This window comes from Stegostoma tigrinum, chromosome 9 (genome assembly GCF_030684315.1).
Source record: "Stegostoma tigrinum isolate sSteTig4 chromosome 9, sSteTig4.hap1, whole genome shotgun sequence".
Taxonomy (NCBI): Eukaryota; Metazoa; Chordata; class Chondrichthyes; order Orectolobiformes; family Stegostomatidae; genus Stegostoma; species Stegostoma tigrinum.
In genome coordinates this window covers 78,513,540-78,540,642 of record NC_081362.1, presented here as the reverse complement: position 1 = coordinate 78,540,642, position 27,103 = coordinate 78,513,540, and the positions used below count along the sequence as shown (strand labels likewise).

Sequence of the window (27,103 nt, the reverse complement as noted above, 5' to 3'; positions counted from 1 at the left end):
CCTGCACATCTGCCAATGTGGTATACTGCATCCACTGTACCCGGTGTCGCTTCCTCTACATTGGGGAAACCAAGCGGAGGCTTGGGGACTGCTTTGCAGAACACCTCCGCTCGGTTCGCAACAAACAACTACACCTCCCAGTCACAAACCATTTCCACTCCCCCTCCCATTCTTTAGATGACATGTCCATCATGGGCCTCCTGCAGTGCCACAATGATGCCACCCGAAGGTTGCAGGAACAGCAACTCATATTCCGCTTGGGAACCCTGCAGCCTAATGGCATCAATGTGGACTTCACCAGCTTCAAAATCTCCCCTTCCCCCACCGCATCCCAAAACCAGCCCAGTTCGTCCCCTCCCCCGACTGCACCACACAACCAGCCCAGCTCTTCCCCTCCACCCACTGTATCCCAAAACCAGTCCAACCTGTCTCTGCCTCCCTAACCTGTTCTTCCTCTCACCCATCCCTTCCTCCCACCCCAAGCCGCACCCCCATCTCCTACCTACTAACCTCATCCCACCTCCTTGAACTGTCTGTCTTCCATGGACCGACCTATCCCCTCCCTACCTCCCCACATATACTCTCTCCACCTATCTTCTTTTCTCCGTCTTTGGTCCGCCTCCCCCTCTCTCCCTATTTATTCCAGAACCCTCACCCCATCCCCCTCTCTGATGAAGGGTCTAGGCCCGAAACGTCAGCTTTTGTGCTCCTGAGATGCTGCTGGGCCTGCTGTGTTCATTCAGCCTCACACTTTATTATCTTGGATTCTCCAGCATCTGCAGTTCCCATTATCTCTGATCTCATTACTATTTAACTGCTGTTCAACTATCAAAGCTAAGTGAAACTGTAATCTCTTACAGCTCAAAACTAGTAATCCAAAACCATTCTTTTCATAAACTTCTGGATCCAGTTCCATTAACATCCTAATTTAGGCTGAATGTGATTGCAGCCTGCTGTCAACAGTTATGGAGTCTAACACTTCACATCGTGTTTTAAGATCATTTTCTTTCACATTATCTCCTTACAATTTCTAATGTCAGAGTCTTACTGACTAGGCATGGCATCATCGTGTTGAGGATTGAGGGTAAACACTTTCTTCTTGCTGACTTCCTGCCCTCCATCTCCAAATTTATCATCAGTTAATCCAAAATGCAATTCTCTTGTTTCCTCTCCTACACAAAATGCACACAAATAACCTGTCTGTGGTATAGTCACCTGATGCTGTAGACTAACTACGCTCTCTTGCAAATTTGTCCTTTTTAAAATCTCTGCCTATAATTATTAATGTATTCAATATTTTACAGATCGTTCAATCTACTGTTCAATCATTAAAATTCCTGCTTCTGGATTCTTTTCCAAAATCACTTAGAACTCTCCTTCATTCTCATTTATAAGCTTACTATCCAGAAAGTCAGTATTTATATCCAAGGATTTAAGAAAATTAGTTTGTCTGGATTCATATCTATAAAGACTGATAGTTTTGTACAATCACCTTGCTGCTAATGTTCTTTTCTGACATTACCGTTGTCATTTATATGTTATTATGGTTCAGAATGATTAATACAATGGATTAAAAGAGACAGATTAAGTGACATTCAGTTTATCTAGTTTTGGGATTGGAGAGATTGCAAATCAAGCAGTGATTCTGTCTCAGAAGTCTCTCCAAGTTGCCAAAATATTGACCTCAAACAATGGTGCCTTTGACTTAGGATACCCCTTTTTCTTAAGAGGTTATACAGTGTTATGAAGATGTTTTCATTATATTTGGTAGTCCCTTCCCCTTCATAAAATGTGCATATTTTCCTTGGAGCAGAGAAGGTTAGGGTGAGATATAATAGAAACGTGTTCAAAATCATGAGGAGTTTTGACAAACTTAGCTTTGAAGAAGGATCACTGGATCTGATATGTTAACTCTGAGTTCTCTCCATAGATGCTGTCTGACCTGCTGAGATTTTCCAGCCATTTCTGTTTTTGTTTCAGATTTCTAGCATCTATAATTTTTTCAGTTTTTTGTTTGGTATGGTAACTTAATGTGTTAGCAAACGAACCAGAGGAGTAATGACAATTTTTTTTTAACCTAGTGAATTGTCACGATCTGGAATGTACTGCCTCACAGGGTGGTGGAAGCAGATTCAACAGTAAGAAAAGTAGGGAAGTATGTTCAACTGCATAGATATTAAAGATTAATCAGGCCTAATAGCCTCTTAGGCTGTGAATCGATGACTGGAATTCCTCATACCTTCCCTAGACCTCTGGCTGATAGGTGGGTATGGGATGCTGTGCCAGTTGCCTACTTACTTTGGCCAACCAGTCATGCAGGCTGCATGTCACCAGGCCTACTGAAATGGGAAAATGAAAGTCGAGATGGGAAGAGGCCCCTGCTTGCTTTTAAGCAGTCATTAATTGGCCTGTTAAGATTCTTGTGTGCGGGCAGGGTGGGAAGGTTATCCATGGACTTTTGTTCCTCGAATGTATTTGTGTAGAATAATGAACATGTCAGGTTCTGGTTTTAACAGTAACACACTTCTTCCTCGAGGCATCTTAGAACATAGAACATAGAACAGTACAGGCACAGCACAGGCCCTTTGGCTCATGATGTTGTGCTGAACTATTATCTTACTAAGATCAAACTAACCTGCACACCTTATATTTTACTATCCTCCATGTGCCAATCGAAAAGTTGCTTCAAAGTCACTAAAGTATCTGACTCCACTACCCCTTCTGGCAGCTCATTCCACACACCCACCACTCTCTGCATAAAAACCTACCTCTGACATCTCCCCTATACATTCCTCCAGTCACCTTAAAATTATACCCCCTCATAATAGTCATTTCCACCTGAGAGAAAGTCTCTGACTGTCCACTCTGTCTATGCCTCTCATCTTGTACACCTCTATCAAGTCACTTCTCATGGCCTTCACTCCAACGAACAATACTCTGGCTCCCTCAAACTTTTCTCATTAGAAAGCCAACATACCGTACGCCTTCTTTACAACTTGCCTCCTTCTTTGCATCCCATAGGCTTTTAAGATTTTGCCTAACATTTCATGTTTGCAAACTTACGTCATAATAACTCTGGAAATCTTATTTGTGGGAGGCAAATATGTGGCACCCAATTATATGTTGGCTGCTATGATATTCAGAAGTGATTTATAATCTTTTAAATATTGTTACGATCCCAGTTCAGGTTATTACTGAACAAGGAAGTTCCAAGATTTAAATATTACTTGATAGAACTTTTCCTAATTTAATGAGGTGGTCATTCACTGAAATGTCAGCATGCAATGCTTCAGGTCTGTTTTTTAATAACAAAACAGAAGTTCATTTTGCAAATGAAAAGAAGATAAAATGGAATAAACCAAGCTGTTTACGTATAACACATTTTGAAAGATTTTGAAACATAGTAAAAATATAACCTCATTTATGTCAACTGAGTACTTTTACAGTACTCAGAGACCAGAGAGACTTATCTATAGGTTTGGCATAACTGTTTCTTACAGTTCCGAGTCTTGAGAGTTTGATAGCCTCTTCTTTAAATATCATACTTAGGCCTTCTTGGCTTCAAAACACAGGGTTCTAACCAAACACTCTGGCCTTGAACTTTCAAGACTGAAGTAACCTATTCATTAACTGTTCTGAATTATCACCTTTCTTCAGGGAGACTCTATTTTTAAATATGACTCCAACCAGGACTTCAGTGCACTGAAAACAAAATTTTCCCAAGCTATTCTCCTAAGGATAAAAAAAAATTCCTGATTCTTCTAACTGAAATCAAGCTAACGCTCTTTAGTGTTTACTCTACCCACTTGTAAAACTGTCCCAGTACAGACAGGTTCCCATTATCTCTCCAGGAACTCTTTCATTCTGATTTTAAAAAAAGTTGAAAAATTACTCCTTGTAACCCTCATATTCACTGACCAAAACTCATATGCCACTAGTTCGAAATCTAATTTTAAAATAAACAGTATTAATATATAATCAAGCACTTCAGAATATTTAATAAAAATATTAAGAAGTATGACATGAAACAAATGTATTTTGAGCTCATTGAACTATTTCTTCTAATATTGACGATTGTTAGAATTAACGACATAAATTCCTTGGTTTTTAAAGGATTTTAATGTGCAGAGAAGTATCTTGACTTCTGACATTTCTTTCATCCTGAGGTTAGACTGGAACTTTGTAGCAGAATGTCTGGATGTTAAGAAAATACATAACTTTCTTATTACCAAGCTATGGTTTATTTTGGAAGGTTACAATTCTAAATGTTTTATTTGTTTTGATTCATTGTATCACAAGTATGGCACAGGTATTTATGTAAGAATTGAGAGAATGTTAGTGACATCTAAAAAAAAATTGAGTGCAATGTACTATGGTGGACTGAGGTTGGCTTTTTATATTTAATGTGATTAATTGGAGGATTCACTCAGTAATGCAGTTAGCATGGTGGGGGGGATTTTAAAGCAAATCATGAAAACTTGGTAACACAGAAAATACATATGACAGATCATGCTGCATTTTTATAAATGAATGCCTGTAATGACAATTAAGTGCAATGTTCAGTTTCTAAATCATGAGAAATGGGAAATTTTGGCTTTTATTATTGAGCCCATTAAACAATGAGGAATATTGTATATTAAATTGCACTGTTCCTAGTCAGCTTCAATAATTTGTAACTACCTGGAGCTAGTACACCAGAATGAAAGCAAAAATGAGAGGTTTAGCAAGTAGTGGGCAATTTAAGTGGATGGAGACAACATGGCACTAAACTCAGCTCTTGCTCAGGATAACAATAATTTTGGTTCATCCGAAAGTAGGGAAGAGAGGTGAGGTTCATGGTGTATTTTCGTGGAAGTTGCATCAGGAATCAATGGCAAGGGCTATGGTCTACCCCATCTTTAACTGGAGATAATTGTATTTCAAAGACTGGATCTTGGATGAACAACTGGAAATCAAAATAATAAAGGGTTCAAACTAGATGGTGGGGGAGGTGAAATTGGGTAGAGGAGGACATAAAATCTTTAGAATCCTTCAGTCATGTACTTTGCATCAATGTTTCTCGTTATACAAGAATTAATCAACTAACCTGACCCTCGAGCCTCAGAACAAATACATTGGTTTTCATTGATTTGACAGTACAGAAATGGACTTTTCAGTCTGACTGATCATATGATGTTTACATTGCACACAAGCATTCTCTCACCCTTGTTCATCTAACCCAACTATAGACTTCTAACCCTTGTGTTTAACCAAGTTGCTCTACACGCCTTTGGAGCAGGTGGGACTTGAAATGCATCTATTCAGATTTAACCAATGTGCAGCTCGATAATGAAAGCATCATGCCCACTTGTCAAGCCACAGGACTTTGCAGCAACAACTGAACTGGGACAACACCAGCATTTTTATTTTGGGTCCAATGTAATATTTTTCAAGAAATACCAGAAGAATCTTAACTGAGAAGGCTTATATCCACAGATTTAAAGTCAATGGTGTGTTTTTTCTTAAACCTTACGTAAGATAACTGACAATCTAACTTCAGAATTCCTCAGAATGCAGACACAGTGATTAGGAAAAACATATTGCTTATTATTTATGCTTTAGATACATTAGCTGGAACAAAGCATTTATTTTACAAAGCTGGATGGAGCTGAGGGATTTCCAACAGGCCAGAAGTGATTTTTAATTGAATTATTAATCAAGTGTTTTCGAGAAGCGTTCAGGAGAATTTACACTGATGTATTTTGGACTGCAGTTGTTCAGGACTTCTTCTAAGGAATTCTATATCTTCTGGAGAAATTTCAGCAATTAATACAAAATTACATCATTGTTTTGTAAAACTGTAACTATTTATTATTAAGATAGAATACTCATTTCATAATTGAAGTTTGGGGTACAATTGTGCATTTGACTTTGGCTGTAAATTGAACTTGCTTAAGTTTAAAAAATCTCAACAGTATTTAAAAGATAGCATTGAAGCATTGGTGCCGTGTATAGGAGGGATCCGTGCCCAAGGAATATCAATGATTTTCCAATACAAAATAAAAACAGCTGCTTGTATTTATGTCATGCCTTAAAAGTAATGAAATATCTGAAGACACTGCACAGGAGCATTATAAAATATAACATGACTTCAGGCCACATAGGCAATTTTCAGTCAGCTGACTAAAAGCTTGATTGAAGAGATGAGGTTTAAAGAATGTGTTAAAGAACGCAAGCAAGTTAGAAAGGCATGGAGGTATGGGAAAAGTATTTCAGAGCTTAGGACCGAAATAACTGCAGGTACAAATGCCAATACTGAAGAAACTATAATCGCAGCTGCAGAAGAGACCAGAATTGGAGGAAAATTAATGAAGATTTTAGAGAGAAGGAGAGGTCTAAAAAGGACCATGCAAATGTTAGACTCAAGACAAGACTATTATTGTAGGTCAACAAACACAGCAAGTGAATGTTGTGAGCTAAGACAGATGTGCAGGTTAGATGAATTGGCCTTGCTAAATTACCCATAGTGTTCAGGGATGTGCAGGTTAGATAGGTTAGCCATGGAAAATGCAGGGTTACAGGGGTAGGCTAGGGGATGGGTCTAGGAGGGATGCTCTTAGGAGGGTCGATGCAAACTTGTTGGGCCAAAAGGCCTGTTTCTGTACTGTATGGATTCTGTGTTCTGTGTTCTATGTTTTAAGACAATGGGCGGCAGAGATTTTGATGTCAGGTTTAGGAAAGGAGATCATGGCAGTCAAGAGTGAATTGCAATTGTTGAGTGGTTGGGATTCAGATGAAGGGAAATCTAAAAATGAGGTCAAAGATAAAATATAAGGTGTCTCCCATTTAAGACCAAGGTAACGAATTTCTTCTCTCAGGTGGTCTTGGTGTTCGGAATTCTCTTCATTAAAGAATAGTGGATGCTGGGTCATTGAATATATTCAAAGTTGAGTTTGACAAACTTTGATTAACAAGGATTTGGGCAAGGAGTGGAGAAGGGGTCATGGTAGGCATGAAAGTGGAGTCAAGGCCACAATAAGATCAGGCATGATTTCACTAAATGGTAGAGTATGAATGATGGGGCCAATGTCCGACTCCTGCTGTTATTTCTTCAGTTTCTAAATTGAGAGTCTAGAGATAAATATAAATTGGGATTTCAGCAGCAGATTAGGAGAGATTGCATGAAGTCTGATGATTTTATTAGGGCTGGAAATAGGTGATCTTAGTGGTGCTATGATTGCAGTTGGAAGCCCATCTTGGGATCAAATATGACACCAGGGTTTCAATCAGATTGACTCAGATGATTGACAGGGAGAGGGATGGAGTCAATAGCAAGGGAACAGAGTTTTGGAGTGAATGGAAACAATGGCTTCAGTCTCCACAATATAGCATTGACAGTAATTTGTGGTCATCTAGTACTGAATGTCACATAAGCAGTCTGATCATTTAACAGCAGAAGAAATGAATGAGGTGGTGGTAAGGGAAAGCTGAATATTGTCAGTACACATGTGAAAAGAGCATGCAGATAGAAAATAGAAGGGGCTTAAGGATAAATCCTTAGACATACCAGGTGTAAAGTTGAAGGAGCAGGAAGAGACGCATTGCAAGTGAGTCTCTGGCTACAGTTAGATAGAATACAAAGAAAATAAAAATCATCAATTATGATCAAACTTACACATTATGGCTTGAATTTTGCTCCCTCTGCATAGGCTGAACAATTCCAAGCTTCTCAAACACAATCTGAAAGAAGTGCTCCTGAATGTGTGGATTTTCAATCGTACGGCTCTATTCTATAGGAGTCACGCTTGTTGTCCCAGGAAGGATTCACAGGCAGCTACAGGAGCTGATGGATGTGGAGTTGGGTTGTTTGAAAAGCCCACCTTGATTCTCTAGCAGCAGGCTGCAGCTGTGAAGAAGAGAATAATGCAAAAAATAGCTCTCCAGTCCTTGTGCCCAAATTTTCTCAACATACACCTGCCCTCCCCCATGCCCACAGACTCTCATATCCTCTATACTAATCTCTGTGCCTCTACTTACCCTATATCCTTTTCAGAGTCCAGTTCCATCATAGTGCCAACTCATCCCAACCATCCCAAGATGCTCACCTCCATGACTTGCTCCAAATGCAAATATAAATATTTGAACAAACGTTAGCTTGCATCTGTGTAATAACTTGCACATTCTCAGAATGTCTCCACCACTTCATTGTGAATAAAATGGCTTCTAAATGTAGCCAGTTGTAATGCAGAGAAAAAAATGGCAGCTAGTTTTATAAGATGTCATAAACAACAATGTGATAAATGACAACATTATCTACTTTGTGATGTTGCTTGAAGTCAAGTTGTTTTGCAGGATAGCAGAAGAGCTTTCATTCTTAATCTAGTGGCCTGGGGTGTTTTAAATCCAGTTGCAGTGAACAATTCAACACCAGTTTAACATATATGATATTGACAACGTCATGGACATAGCCAGCCCCTTTCACCAACACTGCGATTATATCCTCCCCAACAGCACTTGCCATGCTATGCCCTATTGCTTTGAACCTATCATAGACCCATATTGCACTTAATTGTCAGCCTGGTACTCCTGTCTCTGGACTGAAGTTTGAAATTGCACCCTTCTGATTTAGATGTGATAGACTACCATTGAATCCAGACTGATGCCTTCTGTATCTGTCATGTCTGCAAAGGATGATATCAGTCCTAAAATTGCCTTTAATTGATTTGACTGTGTCCCTTTGTTCTGTTCCCATTTTAAGTAATATTCTTGATTAACATTTACCATACATTTTATTATCTTTTGTATCCACTCTAAATCCTATGCACATGTAGATACTTTACAGGATGAGAGGTCCAGCTTTATACCATTACCCAGATTCCTGATGTTATCAATCAAATTTATTTAGGATTTTTTTGAGACTTATTGCAAGGCTTGACTATCTCTCTTGTTTCTTAGCAACCTGAACTGGACACAATATTCAAGATGGATTAGGCAATGTGTAGTTTGATGCCAGTTCCTTTTTGTTTCTATTCTACTATTCTCGGTATATATGTTTGACGGTCTATTGGTTATATTGAATTCTATTCTATATGCTTTGACTGCATTGATTGTTCAGTTTTCCCGGGCTGCTTAGTTTCTGTCAGTTTTGCTGTTAGCTATTTGAACACTATTCACCAGCTGTAATTTAATCTCTGCGATGGGAGGCTTGCATGTTGGTTGGAAACCAGCTGAGAACTTTGCACCATTTCCATCGGGGACGCCCTGTTAGATGAAATGCTGAAGTAGCAAGTCTAAGTGGCCTTCCCTGTGATCAAGGGCTTCAGGGTCAGAAGTCTTGCACCTTTGAATTGCCAGTTAGAAGCATGACGCCATTGCTGTCAGCACTGCTGTAGACCAGTGCTAGCTGGGCCCAGGATAGATGATGTTTGCTAGCTATAGGTTAGTGAGGGCAGGACAAAGACAAAGGCCATGAGGATGGAGTCACTAGCTCCAGGGGACTAGAGATTCAGAAAACAGGGCAGTGTGCGCAACCCCACCTCACCACCCCCCCCCCCACCCCCGCCACCGCCAACTTCCCCACTTCTTGAAGCCTGACCTTTCAATCGGGCACTGACTGCCTGTCAAAAGCTCATTTCTCCAGGACCTGCAACTTTTAAAGTTTGCTATGTGGTGACTGCCTTACCCACTGCTGAGTGTATGCCAGTGGCAGTGGAATGAAGCTGGAACTCGCTTTGGGGCAGAGAGTTGGCCCATGACCTTTCTGCCTTGAACTAATCAGGAGATGGGTAGGGAGGCAGTAGTATCCCCAACCTGATGGTCTCCTGTCCAACTAAATGTCCACCTCATCTACAAATCTGCCATGGGTGTGTTCATTAAATCCCCAACCATGGAATGATATCCATTATTCTTTCCCATGATCTGCAATTTATATTTGTGAGGATAAAAACTTATCTGCCTTTGTCCAGCCCCTTCCTCTGCTTTTATCTACATCATTTTGAACATTGTCTGCTGTCTCCTTTGGTTCCAGTACCTCACCAAATTTGGAATCTGCAAATCTGAGCAAATTGCATTGGGTTTCTATAATTGATGTAAGTTAGAAATAGCAAAAGTCTCAATGTTGCATTTGATTCAGCTCTTTCTCAAGTTCCTGACATCAAACATCTGTTTCTTTTAAAACTTCTCAGCTTCAATCTGTTTATCCTCGCAAAGTATTGTCATGAAATCTCATGGTTAAAAAGCTTATGTGCGTAAATTTCTCAAATGGCTTTGGAAATCTTAGATGCACAGTACCTTACAGCCTAATTTGACCTGTTATTTACTGTGACAAATATAAAATGATCATTAAGCAGTGTTCTCCCTTTCTGAAGCTAAACTGATTGTCCTTTACTAAGTTGTTGCCCAGATAATCTCTATGTTTACTCGTGATAATCAGTTGCATTGGAGTCACTCAATTCCATGCATGCCTGTTCCGCACCCATTTTTGAATGTGGGCAGCAGAACTTGCTGGTACCTCTCTGGTGTCTGTTGGCTGTCTTCTCTGGATTGTCAGTGCATTTGTAAACTCATTTACTCACCTACCCCTTTGGGTGACTGCCAGTATCTGTGGAACAATACTGCATTATGAGTCAAGGACACATACAGATCAAAACTAGGCTATTAAAATGTTGCAACAGTCTACTATCACTCATGAAATGCTGTGTAAGAGTACTTTCAATGTAAAATATCAATTTTTGTGGATGTGAAGGTTGCTTTTTATTCTCTGAGTGGTAGGGAAAAGAGTATAGTTATTATTTGAAGTCACAATGTGGGCGATCTTTTGTTGAGTAGACATAGAACAGTTGGTGGTGGTGGAGGCAGTGTTGATAGTAGAAAGGACTGAGTCATTGATTTGAATCATCTTCCTGATCTTACCAGCAGTAAGCTTTATTCATTTTCGTGATTTGATTATTACTGAATTAAGATTGATCATGTCTCAGGTATAACCCATCTCCAGCTGCTTCACCAATGAGCTTTGGTCTATTATAAGGTGAGATTGGGGATTTGATTTATGATTGCATTATGTTTAGTGCCACCTGTAGTTCACAAAATACTGAAGCAATCTGTGTTCATAGGGAAGGAGACCTTGCCAGCATTTAGATATGGTCTGATAAGTGGCAAATAACGTTGGTGCCACACAAGTGTCAGGCAAAGACCATTTCCAACCAGAGAGATTCTAACCATTACCCCTTGACATCCAATGCCATTACCATTGCTAAGTATCATAATATCAACACCTGGGGTTATCATTGACAAGAAACTAGACGAGACAAGTCATATACATACAGTGGCTACAAGAGCAGGTCAGAGGTAGGGAATTTTGTAGCAAATAATTCACCACTTGATTTCACAAAGTCTCTCAAACCATCTACAAGGAACAAGTCAACAGTGTGACGGAATACTCTGCACTTGCCTGGATGAGTGCAACTACACAGCACTCAAGAACCTTGGCACCCGCTTTCATAAAATCATTATTCCTTCCATTGGTTTCCAACTGTGCAGTTATTGTTTATTGTCATATTCACTATCAAACATTCCAGCACATTCCCAACTTACTGTCAGACTAACACCGTTTGGTTTCAGACTGGTTGCACAAAGTGCTTTGAGAATCCTTGTGCATCAATCTGAAAAAGGTAGCTGACAGATTTATCGGGTAATTGAGAAGGCAAACCAAATGCTTGGCATTTATTACAAAGGCAATGAAGTCTAAAACTATGGAGGTCTTGCTAAATCTATGCAAGTCAGACCACACCTGGAATATTGGGGTCTAGGCCCGAAACGTCAGCTTTTGTGCTCCTGAGATGCTGCTTGGCCTGCTGTGTTCATCCAGCCTCACATTTTATTATCTTGGAATTCTCCAGCATCTGCAGTTCCCATTATCTCTCACCACAACAAAGCAGTCTGCTTGAGCCACATCACATCCTCAAAACATTCACTCCTCCATCACCAATGCTCAGGTTGTCTTACACCTCTCTTTCCTCCTTTAAGACACTCCTTTAAAGCTACCTCTTTAACCAAGCTTTTGGTCACCTGTTCTAACAGCTTCAGTAAATCACCTTGTCATGACTTACTGCATTCAAACACAGTATAAATCCAGTTTGCTGTAGCTGTTCTATAATGTATGTTCTTACTTCAGCTAGTAGGTGCCGAATTTCAAAATCTTTTCTGTAATGTAGTTGCATTCAGGTTATGCGCATAGTCTGTACATTCTTGGACATTGTGGGCAATTTAGCATAGTCCATCCACCAAACCTGCATATCTTTATGACTGTGGGAAAAAAAAGATCACCACAAAGACAGTGTTGGGGGTGGGAACGTGTAAACTCCAAACAGATTGTCACCTGAGGGTGAAATTGAATCCAGGTCCCGAGTGTTGTGAGGTAGCAGTGCGAACCACTGATCCAGCCACTAGCTGCAATGAGTGCATTTCTGCATCCTGGCCTCCAGTTGATTGAACAAGTCAGGCAATGAAGAGCAACCATAAAAAAAACCTCTTCAGTGATTAAAAAACCAGGCAGTACCTTAGACAAGGTAAACTGTTACATGCCTTCTGGTGAAATCAGCTTAATGGACTGAACAGCCTCTGAATTTCCATATTGCCAGGTTTGTGGGATGCAGTTGCCCTCAGTGCCCTGAAGCTGCAGGAGTGTGACAATATGATGGGCACCCAGCTGCCTTCAGCATGCTGTTGTCTGGCTTATATTTAATTCGTTCACAGGTAATGGGTGTGTCTGACTTGGCCAGTATTTCTTGCTATCCCTCATTATCTAGAGGTCAGTTAACAGTCAACCACATAGAGGGTCTGGAATCACATGTAGGTCAGAACCAGGTAAGGATGACGTTTCCTTCCCTAAAGGATATTAATGAACCAGATGGGTTTTTCTGACAATTGTCAATGGATTCATGGCCACCATTAGACTCTTAATTCCAGATCTTTATTGATTTCAAATTCCTTTGAATTCAAGGTCGCATTCAACCCTCTGCTGTTGATGCTTTACAATAATCTCACCCTTACTAATACAATTGTTTCCCTTCACAGTTATCATCCACCCCTCCCAGAAACGAGCAGCCTGTAATCCCCACAAGTATATTTCTGTGTCTTGTTCCAGGGGTAGCAGCACCCCTTGATTCACACATCTCCACACTCCCCCTGCCAGAACCTCTGCTTTGCTGTTAGTTTCCGTCAGCAAATCCAATGGACTGACTGTGACCCACCCCCTTGAGTGACTGAACTGGACAGGCCCGGACAGAGTGCAGAGATCACTGACTGATACCCGTACATATCCTGGACTGAACAGTATTGACTTACTGCGCTGGGACACACCGACTGATGGGTGCCTCCCGGAATTCGGGACTACTCCTGTGAGACTTTGAGAAATGGCCGCTGTGAGCGTGCAGGTAAGTGCTAAGTGAGTGAACACTAAATGAGTAAGACAGCATCCCTGAAATGCAGCCAGATCCAAACTGTGAGCTGGTACTGCACCCTTGCAGCAGCCTTTCAAAGATAGCAGTTAGTGCACCATGCAGTGTTGGTCCGTAATTTTTAAATGTCCTGCAACTAGATCAGAGAAGGGGATCCTGAAGGGTGGTAGTCACACATCCCAGTGTGCATGGGTGAGGGGCGTGTGTGGCTGCTGCCCATGGATTGTGCCCTGGGATACTGTTGTGTGGTGAGGAACATAGAGTGTGTTTGCAGTTAGTGGTGAGCTGACTCCAGGTCCCTGTGTTGATTTCCATGTTGATAATTCTTGGCATTAGTTTGCACGTAGCTGGTGGCAGGATGGAAAGCAGGACAGAATGAGGTGAGATGTACAATCTGTAAGGTCGTCAACAAGCAATAATCCCCCTAATAGGCAACTCACCACTCCCAAGTGAGAATCTTGCCTTAATGCCGGAACTTGCTTAAAAGATGCAGCAAGGTGCTCCCGACATTGAGATTTGCCACGCAAGCCTTCTCATATGATTCTGCTACATTTGTTACCATAGCCTGTGTCGTTCAGGCCCCTGTAAGATCCATCCTATATCTTTCGTAATTTGTATTACGTTATTTTTAGCCTGTGTTCCACTACTCTATTGTCATTGTTTAATTTCAGACCGTGGTCCATTACTCTTGCCACTGTGTCTCTCCAATGTCCCTATTTCAGTCAAGGCAACAAGGCACTCGTTTCTCATTTGCAATGTTTCAATTTTCTTATCTGTTGTGGACAATCATGTTGAAAGTGGCAGCATTCAATGATGTTAATACAGTCTTCAAAGTTGCAGTGATTAAAACAAAAACACAGGACGAGCAGTGGTTATCAAATGCCATTACTCTTGGATTCAGACTGTACTCCTGTTTGGGTTTGAAGGTGACGGCTGCAGAAATAACGCCCGTTAAGCGGGGAGACTGGGACCCGTGGGCACAGCCTTAAAATTAGAGGGAGTAAATTTAAAACTGAAATGAGACGACATTTCTTCAGCCAGAGAGTGGTGGGCTTGTGGAATTCATTGCCGCAGAGTGCAGTGGAGGCTGGAACGTTGGATGCCTTCAAGGCAGAGATTGACAAATTCTTGATCTCAAAAGGAATCAAGGGCTACGGGGTGAGTGCAGGGAAATGGTGTTGAAATGCCCATCAGCCATGATTTAAATGGTGGAGTGGACATGATGGGCCGAATGGCCTTACTTCCACTCCTATGTCTTATGGTCTTGCTAATAGTGTACAGACTTCAATAAGTAGCATTGCTTTCATCTGACTTGCCAGTCACACAAGCCATATTTAGGAGGGAGTGTCAAATCATCTGAAGATGAAAATAGACCAAGAACTAATAAAACCTACCACATATTATAATGTGACCTGTGCATACAATACTTTTGTATGAAACAAACTAAGATAATCAATTACATGAGATCTAGCCTTTGTGATTAGATCCTGACTGGGAAATGTCTTTTCCCTCATTACATATAACTCATGAGGAAAGACTATTTCTATGGTTCTATGATCAGCTGCTCAGTCTGCCCAAGGCTGAGCGAGGTTTCCAAAGGCAGGCTTAGGAGTCACCATCTGAGCACGTCAGCAGGCTGTAAAATGCATCGTTCTGCCCTGTGAACTTTGTGAATATGCAAAAGTAGCTCCTGTCTTTTACAGGAATTCTTCATGCCTCAACACCCCCACGAATCATTCCCTGCCAAAGGTATTTGATAGTCTCTAAAACTGATGGTGGGTCGGCAGCTTGAAGTCTAGCTCCAATTCCTAATGTTGTTGGGTCATGTTAGCTGCAAATTGGACCAGTCAAGAGTTGCCAATTGGCTCCATTCTTAAGCGTGTTTCAACTGTGTAATTTTGAACTTCTGTACATGCTGATGCTTCATCAAAGTCAATTCTTCTTAACTTATTTTTCGAATACACTCTTGAATTCCTTAAGAGCCATAATTTATTAAAGTGTTTCTAAATTTTTTTATCATAATCTTGTGAATTATGTATTTCACAAAGGATCTATTCTGAAGTAGGTGTTCAGCAATGCTTCCTAGGAGTACTGACTGTACTGGGTACCAGAATCATAAGTTCTGAACCAAACTATTGCCGACAAACTACAAATACAATCACGATTTAAGAAAGTTTAAATTTTTCATCATGATTATGAACATTCAAATGATATTTTTCCCCCGAAGAGAAAGATTTATAATTGTGTTCATTGACAAATGCTATTTTGAGTCACTTCCTAGTCCTCCATACCAGCTAAATCTTGTTTTCTCCTTTTAATCCCAGTTCCTATGTCTACTACTGAGGGAGAAGAAACTCTCCCTTATTACACCAACTGTATTCTTAAACTCTCAAATGTATAGTTTTTGACTTTTACACGACATGCATTACTTTTGAAATTCAGCATCATTACGAATAGACGTGGTGGCCACCCACAAACCGTAGTGAGATGAATAACCATTTTCTCTCCTTTCAATTCAGATGCCTGAATCTTTAGGAATTCTGTTTCAATTATTGTTCTATTCAGCTACTTGCTCCTTGATACTTTAAATATCTGTTATCTAAATCATTCGCCTTGTTATGGACCCCACAATGGCTCAATTTTTCAAATTCTTTCAAAGGATGTGCACCTAACTGGAAAGGTCAGCACCGCTTGCCTATCCATAATCCTTGGCTGAATGGCACGCTGGTTCATTTCACAGGGCAGGTAAAAGGCAATCACATTGCTGTGCAATTGGAGTCCGATGACAGATTCCCTATCAGATAGGGTTTTAATCACAATTACTGAGGCCAGCTTCATATGTCAGATTTATAAATTAACCTTACATTTTACCACCTGCCATGTTGGGATTGAACCCATGGTCCCCAGAGCACAAGTCAGAGCCTCTGGATTAGTACTAGCCCAGTGACATTACCCCTCTGCCACTGCCTTCCTTGAAGGCAATGAATAAAATTTAGATGTTAGGCTGTGGATTTGCTATCACCTATTTTACAGTACCGTTCTTAACACTAAATTAACCCAAGTATTCCAGATCTCCTCACTGCCCTCCCAACCCACTCTTCATTCAGCTTGTGCAAAACTACCATTAGATCCCAGATCTTTACATAAAATTCTCATCTTTGTTGTTCAATTTATTCATGGTTTCACACTGTACCTTAACTACTGCACTGTAACTATCTCAATAACCTCCTCCAGCTCTACGCCCAAGCATCTGCTTTCCTCTGACTAATGCCTTTTGTGCATTTAATAGGTTTTGTCACCTTCCAAAATATTCCTAATTTGGCTCATCATCGACTTAATGGATTATTCCTCCATGAAGTACTTTGGGATGTTTACCTACATGAGAAGCAGCACAAAAATGTCAGAGGTTGATGTACTTATAATACATCTCATTTGTCAGCAATATCTGAAAAACATTGGCACAGTGCATCACTTTGAAGTTCAGTATCATTATAAGTAGAGATGGCAGCTTCCGAGTCTATAGCAAGATTGCACGAATAGTATTGAGATTAATGCCCATTTCTCTCCTTTTAGTTCAGGCTTCTGAAGGAGAAATGTTTTGTCAGAATTCTGCTATCAACTTGATAGCTCTAATCAATTTTTTTTGCATCTTTATCTTGCCATTTTGTGGCGATAACAGCTTCATTCCCTGGGAAAGTAATCCTAGCATTTTGATTTTGCCATTCTGAAAAAGAAAGAGAAACAGTGCTAGCTCACGTCTTGTGGAAATTACTTAATCCTTATTTAGCAGCTCACTTCACCGACCTTCCTCTGTTTGAGATACATCAAGGTGATGTCCAGTGCTGTGAGACTTGCCATTAAACTCCTCCACATTCTGCATCAAATGATTTCACTCTCCCAAAAATTTGAGCAGCAACATTCACATTTTGTGAGATTCAATAAACCACAGGTGGTTGATCATCATTACCATTCAATCACTTTGTCTGACTAGTTGTCACTTGTGTTGCTGATCCTTTGGAGCTTTCAAAAATTACTGTCAGGCCAGAAAGAGAAGCATGACCTCAACATTTTACTCAGCAAATTATAATCGTGATGATCAAAGGACACCAAATCAAGCATTTAACAACCTGCTGGGGCTACCTTAGAAGTGATTTGATGTCTTTATATCTGACAGCATTCCAAGATATATATCACAGTAGGGGATATTCTGTCTTTTCAAAAGTTGTGTTTTAATGTAGGTTTAAAAGTGTTTGATTGCAGTAGTTAAGACTGCAATTGACAGAGTAAAGGAACCAGGATTATTCAATAGTGATAGTTTGTCATTGACAATGCCAGTATGGTAGAACAGAGTGACCAGATGTAGAAAGGCAGTTTCTGCAGAATTTCCACTCAAATTCTATCTATGCTTTGGTTTCTACATGGGTCGTAATGCCTTGATCCTATGTCTCCCACTGTAAGTCTCGCTCTGGCCGTGACTAGATTTCCCAAACACTGTCATTAGGTAAATAACACAGCCACCTAAACTCTTACTCATTGCTGAAGAGAATACTATCAACCTCCCACACTGTATTGTCCTCTAATATCACTGCATTCCTTTCTGCTCCTGTCACTTGAATTGTTCCCTGCAATACAATGCCAGGGTCAGTTAGCTCATCCACCCTACAGCCCTTACTTTCATCCAGACAAGCTACAAAAACTTCATATCTGTTAGACAATTGCAAAGGCTGTGGTCCTTCCACTCTGGCCCCTTCAGCTGCCCTACATCTGAGTTTCTCAGGGTAGTGACCAAGTCAGAAGAACCTATCCTAAGGAGTCTGATTGCCTCCAGGATTAAAGAGTCCAGGTAAATATCTCTCTAGTTGAAGTGTTGCGGTGTCTGTCATTCAGCCTCCAACTCAATGACTCTTAGCCCAATTTGCTCAAGGTGCAAACAAATTTTGCAGACCTGTTTGTCCCGGATTACATGGCCTTCGGCAGTACCCACATTCTGTAATCACACACATTGTCTCATTTAATGTTTTAATTAACTGGTTAATTTTTAAAATCAATTATTACTTTCCTTTTTCTGTTCAACTTACCATTTAAACCTTAGGAATAGAATACACTTTAACCACTTATTTTTCCACTTTCCATTTAACCACAGAATTTTCTACTCATTCATGGGATGTATGCATTGCTAGGTGGGCCGACATTTGTAGTCTACCCCTTGTTGCCTGGAGAAGGTGGTAGTGAGCTGCCATCTTCAACTGCTACACTCCATAAGCTATTGGTGCACCCACCATGTTATGAAGGGGGTTCCAGGATTTTGAACCAGCAACAGTGAAGAAATGGTGATATATTTCTGTACCAGGATAGTCATTGGCTTGGAGGGGAACGTTTAAGTTGTGGTATTTCTTTGTATTGTCTGAAAGAGATCAGGGTTTGGTAGGTGCTGTCTATGGAGTCTTGGTGAATTTCCATAGTACATTTCATAGATAACATACACTGCTGCTATTGAGTGTTGGTGGTGGAGGGAGTAGGTGTTTGTGGATGAGGTGCCAATCAAGCAGGCTGCTTTGTCTTGGGTGGTGTCAAAGTTTCTTGAGAGTTGTTGAAGTGGACTCATCCAGGCAAGAGGGGAGTATTCCAACATACTCCAGATTTGCTCCTTGAAGATGGTGGGCAGGCTTTGGCAGGGGGTCAAGAGGTGAGTTACTTGGTGCAGGATTCCTAGCCTCTTTCCTGCTCTTGTAGCCTCAGTATTTACATGGCAAGTGCAGTTTAGTTTCTGGCCAATGGTAATCTGATAGCGGGGCATTCACTGATGGGAATGCATTGAATGTTAAGGGACGATTATTATTTTCTCTCTTATCGAAGTTGATCAGTTCTTGATGTGTATATGGCACAAGTGTTACTTGCCTCTAAACTGCCCGAGTGTCACCAAACACCAAGTGTCACCTCACCAAGCTTCTTCTGCTGTGTTAGAGTAAGAACCAATTCTTACAGTTTGAGAAATTTGGAAAAATCGCAGAGGATCATCTCCTTCAGCTAGCTCCCTTCCTCATTCAACTCCTAAATACACTCTTCGAAATCATAGTCAGTCCATCTAAGGCTGTACTCTAACAGTGCTGTGTATAATTGTGTTGCTGTGTTGACATGTTATTCAGTAATATGTGAACATCATATCCTTGAACTAGTACAAGTCTGTAATGCAGTATAGAACAGTAAAAATAAATTAATTCCACTTCAGAAGAATGGGAGAGCAGAAATGCCAATTGGTTTCAGAAAATACTGGTTAAATAAATGTTGGAAAGAGATAACAGATGATTGGCAGGTGGTAAAGGGGCTTGATACACACCATGAAGAACGTACTTGATTTGAAGTGGGTCTGACACAGGAGATCTCTGGAAGTTAGAAAAATAATTGAAACTGAATTGGGGAGCCAAATGAACCATCCACAGGAGCAGAGTGCCATAAGCACCACTCTTACAGCTGCCTAGACTAATGTTTTTAATTAGTGTTATTTAGGACCACTGCTTCTTTGCGGTCTGTATTTTAGAGTAACCCTGGAACTGTCAATCACAGGGGTGGGATAATTGCTCCATTTATTGGGTCTGGATTTAAGGATCAGAGTTGAAGATGAAAATTTCCTAATGCATGGCATTAAAACTGAACCTGGGAATCTTGACAAATTGCTGGCTGATCTCCTTTGAAATTACTCATTAACAATTTGAAAGGAAGAAAATTACGTTGCATTTATACAATGGCTTTCATGACTACCGGTTGTTCCAAAGAATGTTACAGCCCAAGTTGGAGTAGAGTGTATCTTGTAGTGGTGTAATGATGTAGTCGTCTCTTGTAATTGGTGGCCAATTTGAGTGCATCAAATTTCCTATAGACAAATCAAGTATATTCTTCATGGTGTGTATCAAGCCCCTTTACGACCTGCCAATCATCTGTTATCTCGTTCCAACATTTATTTAACCAGTATTTTCTGAAGCCAATTGGCATTTCTGCTCTCCCATTCTTCTGAAGTGGAATTAATTTTTTTTACTGTTCTATAGTGCATTACAGATTTGTAATGTGATAGTGACTAGATAATAAATAACTTTGAGATAGCAGGAACTGTAGTTGCTGGAGTCAGAGTCAATACAATGTGGAGCTAGGGGAACACATCAGGACCTGATCAAGGGTCTCAGCTTGAAACATCGACTGTTTTGCTCCTCTGATGCTGACTGACCTGCTGTGTTCCTCCAGCTCCACACTGTATTCACTAATGACTTGATAAGTTGTTTCGTAATATTGATTGAGGATAATTGTTGGCCAGGTCACCAGGAAGAACTCTCCTGCTTTTCTTTGGAATAGTGTCATGGGATCTTTTGCATCCATCCAAGAGAGCACATGGGTAACAGCTCATCTGGAACATAGTGCTATTTGAGCTGGGGTTTTATGCCATCCCTGGCATGAGAAGCAGAGGAGGTGAAGTAAATTTGGGTAGGATATTGATGGGTGCTTTAGGGATTGTAATGAGGTCAACCACTACACATCATAAAATATGAGTTCCCTGATCGGGGCTGCTAATCTGGTCCAATCATGGAGCTTTGGCTGACATGAAAAAGTTGAGTGTCAGGGATATTGACACTCTGATACCTGACTCTGTATGATGCAGTTCTGTAGCCCTGGACTGTTCATGTGTAAATAAAGGGTGACTTGGTGACAGCATACTGGCCTCTGTGCAGTTACTTCAGGTACCATGCCTGCAGACTGACATAGGCTGTGGTTGGCCTATCCGTCCTTCGGCCAAGTGAGGCCCTCAAGCCTTTTCCCTCTGGTTGAAGCTCTGATCTAGTCTGAGGAATTTATCTGATAAAAGCCGGCTTGGGATTAGTAGGAGCAGTCCCTTCTGATCAGGCACTGATACGCAGAGAGTGCCCAACTTCACTGCCAACACCCATCCACTTCCTGGGATCTACAGTGCTGCAATCCCAGCATTGGCCACAGCTCCTGCTCTGGCTGTTGGAACTGAAGAGCAGCTGGCCCTTCAATTGGAGGTAGGGCATACTGCCTCACAGCATTGGAACCAATGACTACATGCTATTGATTGGCTGCTCAACATCATGGCTTCAGAAGCCAGCGAGAGGCATGTTGTCCATTAAATTTCCAGCCTGTAGCTCTGTGCCACCACTTCCATGTGAATCCTAGGTTTGCTGTGCAGTCATCTGTGACTGTCACATAATTATGATTGCTAAGCCATTCTGTTCCTTTTAAGACAGTACTCTGGTACTCCCTATGGGTCAGCGCACAGCTTGGCCATCTGCCAGTGCCATTTAGAAGCTAATTAATATGGCCATTGGATGTTTATTTGAATTTTCAATGGCTTAGTTCACCTGCTGGAAGAAAGCTGGTTATTATCAAGATCGGAAAATGCAATATGATTGCTGTTTATACATTTTGTTAAAGATGATCTGACTGTGATTTACTTGTGTTTTATACATAAGGGTAAATGCTGAAGTTTGATGGGTGTGTCCCAGACTTATATATAAAAATACTGTACTCTGAACCTACCAAACCCATTTTGAGTGGCATCTGAGTCATGGACTTTTCGTATTTCAGTGGCTGTGTGTGTGAGTGTTACCCTTATTTCTATGCATTTGTCACTATGCATATGTTATTAGAAATATTGCCCCAATGAAAATACCCTGAATTTCCAATGTATAGTCAGGACAAAAGTTGATAATGATGCATTGCTTAATTTTTATTCATAATCTGTACATTTTTACTCAACATTTCAGTAGAACTTTGTGGCTTTTTAAAATTAATGAAGTAGAACTTGCAGAAGGTCAATACACCCACGGAATTACAGATTCAAGCATAATCTGCCAAAAAATTTTGCCCTCGTCTAAAGATCTTGTCCCAGAAGAATCTATTTTTATTCCCATTTCTAGCACTTTCGCATGTCATGACTCAATGATATCATTCACAGGCACAGACATGGGTCAATTTTTACATAACCTACTCATTGGGAGCCTGGTAGGGTTGTGTTTGACATTGCATTTGGAACCCATTCTGGTTTTACTCCCTGTTGAAGTCAGCACAGAGTAATATTATGCTGGCTGTACTACTAGATTTCTACTTAATCGCATAAATTTCCATCCCAACAAGTTACTTCCCTGGAATCCACAGCAAAATGAATGTCATATCCAGATCTAAACAATGAATATTTCCTTCAATCCCAATCTGCCTTGTCAGACTGCCTGCTCAGTTTCTTATTATACATGAACCAAGATTTAGTCACCAGCTGAACATTGGTTGGACTGAAGCCATCGTTTTTGGTGTCCATCAAAATGCTAGTTCCTTTGATATTGTTCACTTTTCCATCCGTTCATTTTAAAAGCAATCTGCATAAAACCTAGGCATCCTATTTAATTCCAATCCAAAATTGTTTTCATTACCAAGATGAAATGCTTCGATCTGTACTCCATAATTCACTTTCTCCTATGCCTCACCACTGAACAACTGTTATCAAATGCTAATCCAGGTTTTTGTTTCTTCTCCTTGTTTACATCCAATTGAGCAAAAACTTCAGTTAATCTTAACTCAGATGTCTGCATCCTGCCCTGTTTTAAACCACACACTTGTTGAAACATTGTGTATTAATGCATTTATGCGATGCATTAAATGTTAAAACCTCATCTCAACCTTCAACATCTTCCTTAGTTTCATTCTCTCCATCTGACTTTCTACAACCTCCCCCACTCACATCTCTTTGCCAGCCTTACACACACCCTGTACACCCTTTGGACTTCAGGCTGTGTCCTTCATGACATCCCTTTGCCTTCTGTTTTCCCACTGATGAAACAATCTTAAGCTACCCTGGCTCTACTGTCTAGAGAAGGCACCTCCCCAAACCCCTCCACCTCTCCCCCTTTACTCATGATGTGTAAAAGCCTTCTGAAAACCCATCTTCTGAGCCACATTTTTAGCTATCTTTCCAGACTAATGTTCAGCATCAGCAGCTATTATTTATTTTCTGTTATCCTCTCCTAGTCTTGAGATTTTTTTTGTGTAAAAGATACCATATAAATGTAAATTAGTTGTTGTTGAAAGGAATTCTTTGAGTTGTTCCAACCTCATTTCCAGGAAAGAGATAGTAGGAACTGCCGATGCTGGAGTCTGAGATAACAAGGTGTGGAGCTGGAGCAACACAGCAGGCCAGGCAGCATCAGAGGAGCAGGAATGCTGATGTTTCTAGTCTGGACCTGAAGAAGTGTCCAGACTCGAAACATCAGCTTCCCTGCTCCTCTGATGCTGTCTGGCCTGCTGTGTTCTTCCAGCTCCACACCTTGTTATCTCATTTCCTAGAAATCTATCTGACTTTAAATAACTCTGCATCAATACCTCTGTCCTGCCGTCCGAAGTGCTGAACACTACCTATTTTGGTACTGATTATTTATTAAATACCACCCATTTGACCACACTTTATAGGCACCTTCTCTGACTCTTCCATGGCTGCACAACTTCTGTTCCCTCTTTTGTGAACTGCCTCAGGAATACTATTATGTTTACGACGCTATGTATTTGTGAGATATTATGCCTGTCATTTAGTTTTGGATTTTGTAATTTGCAGCTTATTTCTGGAAAATAATATATAGATGCATTTGACATTGAATCAATGTTCTGTTATTATTGTGTTTTTCAACACCCTACGTACACTATTTATTAGATAGAGAACTCCAAATGATGCCTGTGTTTCATTTCTCTTCTTGCAGAATGATGAAGTTGTACTGCAGTGCAGTGCCACTTTCCACAAAGAGCAGCTCAAACTCTGTCTTGCTGCAGAAGGATTTGGCAACCGACTCTGTTTTTTGGAGTCTACCTCGAACTCTAAGGTGAGCCTTTCAAATTTTTATTGCACTCTTATCAGCTATTGCCGAGCTTGAATCTTTGATTATTGCCACATCAGTTTTTGATAGCCTGAAGGATATTATGTATTTGCATGATATGTTCCACTGTGGTAGGAATAATAATCCAAGACCAGTTAGAAAATGAATAGATAAATGAATATAATGAAGACCCTGTATATTTTTGAAGAGAAGTTAAAAGTAATCAATTCATTCTTGTTTGATGCAGACAACTGTACTTGTTCTGATCTTGTGAATTAAAAATATAATACATACATATTAAGAACATGTTGTTAATTAAGAATGAATGTTACCACTGCGCTTTGGAATTTCTGTTTTTCTCGAGACAGGATTAATCAATCTTCTCGCTAATGGAGCCTGTGGGCGACAGTGATCACAATGTGGTACAATTTTGTGTTCAATTTGAAAGGGATCCATGGCACATTGCTGGCATGGTTGATACTCGCTCACACGTACAGCCACAGTCTCTTACCAGCCCTACTTAACCACCACACCACACGCTTTATCTCTCCATAGCTAAGTACAGTCTGACTACCTTCTAAATCTGCCCTGTCCCCTGTGTCTACTGCAGACCTGCAACTTGTCATTGTCCAGGAGAGCAACATCACATATAAGCAGGCAATTGGATAAGTCCAAGCATGAGCTTTTATTTGCAGACAGTAAAAGAGAACACAGGTACAACCAATAGTGACGGAAGATTGCCCTGACAGTGCAAACCTGATTTCAGCATCATGACTAATGAATGTTTTACATTCCATGATTGTCTGCTGCACTCTGCTCTCATCTACTGGAACTGGATGTCATTTACGGCCTGTCTGGCCTGTAGTGCCCAAGACAGCTGAGCTCTGACTCAGGCACACAAGGACAGCTTTCTCCTCCCCAGTGTCATCATCCTCCTCCTTAAAAGATTGCTCCCAGGCCCCAATTCCTCAGCATCCTGCACATTGCCTGATCCAACTATACAGAGCACAACTCACCAGGATGAATCTGCACACTGTTAGCCCTAGACTGGTCCATAAAGTAGATTCATATCATCGGCTGCCCTGTATTGTACTCCATGATGGGCTTGGATGAGACACGACAGCATTAAATTTGCACTCTACATCACTCAGAGGTTTATGCAATGGCGCCATGAGCCATGATCACAATGGTTAGCTTCATAAACTGGACCCTCAAACACACCAGGTATATTGGAGTGCTCAAGGATACAGGAATCGTAGCAGCTGCCAAGGTAGCAGTCATACACCTCCAGGAAGTGGGAGCAGTTAACACAAATGACCTGCAGATTAATAAATTGCAACCCCTTCCAAATGATGAATTCTGCAATGTTGTGATATGGCCCTCTCGGTGCCACATGTGTGCAGTTGACTGGACCTTGCACCTGAGGGAAGTCAGCTATGTTTCCAAACTCCACTGCCAGGCTCCCATCACTGACTTCATTGTGGAGGTACAAAATGAGCCAGCGCCACCTTTTTTAGGTGGAATCAGTCACTGCCCTGATGCATTTGTGGGGGCACAATTGAGAGATCCCACACAGATCACCTGACAATTAAGGTTCAAAGCAGGTGCCACTTTCACAGACACTAGGAGCGGATGGCCTCCCACTCTTGCAGCCCTCAGGCCCCACACCAGGATCTGGCAAATTTCTATTGCACTGTCTCCAGACATATGGAGCCTGTACCGTGGCTGTGTCACACTCCTCCCCAAGAAATTGAGTTGGGGCTGTAAACCCTGGTTCTTCTCTGTGCTCTGTGCATCTGTGTTTGCGATCTCTCCCTGACTTGGGTGCTCCTCATCCTCTTCGGTAGCTTGATGCTGCTCCTGGGCTTTTCCTCAGTCCTGCACTTCCTGCATCCAGCTTTGCCATCTTAGGAAAGCAGCCACAGTGACCAATATGGCACTAGCGGCAGAGAGACTCTCAGTGGAAAGGACCTAAAATGGGAGCAGAAAGAGAGAGAGCAGTTTCCTAAAAAAAATTGTCATTAACATGTCTTGCAAATGAGAGCTGAGTACGCTTCACCACACAGTGAAAGATCTTGCATACCCACAATAATTGGCCATGTTTGTCTCAGCCAAATGCATTCAGGCTGAGGATGTGCAGCAACTTGGTGAAGGATGGCTGACTGTGGTGAAGCCCCTAGATTGTATACAGATTGTGCTCAGGCCACTGTAAGATTCAGACCTCTAAGATTCAGCCCACAATTTTGACTAATAGCATATTAGTATGGAGAAAGGATTGGTTAGCTAACAAAAAGCAGAGTATAGAGATGGAATATACAGAGGTGAATATGAACTTCTCCGTTTTGCTGAGAAGAATAGAAAACTGTTTAAATGAAGATAGATTTCAGGACAGAGGGATTTGGAAGTGCTGGTACATGCATCACTGAATGCATGTGTGCAGGTACAGCAAACGTTTAGGAAGTTAGTGGAATGTTATCATTAACTGCAAGAGGAATTGAATATAAGAATAAGGTGATTTTACTGCAGATATACAGGGCATTGATAAGATCATATATGGAGCACTGTTTTCAGTATGCTGTCTTTATTTGGAAAAAAGATATAATTACTTTAGAATCAGTTCAGAGAAGGTTCACTTGACTCATTGCTGGGATGAGGAGCTTATGTTTTAATAAAGTATGAACAGTTTAGGCCTGTATCCTTTAGACTGTAGATTGAGAAGTGACCATATGGTGCATATGAGATCTTGAGCGGGATCTCCTGGATCACTAAACAATAGGAGGATGCTTTCTCATGTAAGAGAGACTA

General features: G+C 40.9%; 1 protein-coding gene across 1 annotated transcript in view; it reads left to right on the top strand.

The window, feature by feature from the left end:
* The window catches only part of ryr2a (ryanodine receptor 2a (cardiac)), a 684,685-nt gene that overhangs the window by 157,513 nt on the left and 500,069 nt on the right, over window positions 1–27,103 (top strand). The window contains exon 2 of the mRNA XM_048535805.2: window positions 24,185–24,304. Coding sequence (XP_048391762.2) covers window positions 24,185–24,304 — 120 coding nt within the window. The remainder of the gene's footprint in view (window positions 1–24,184; window positions 24,305–27,103) is intronic.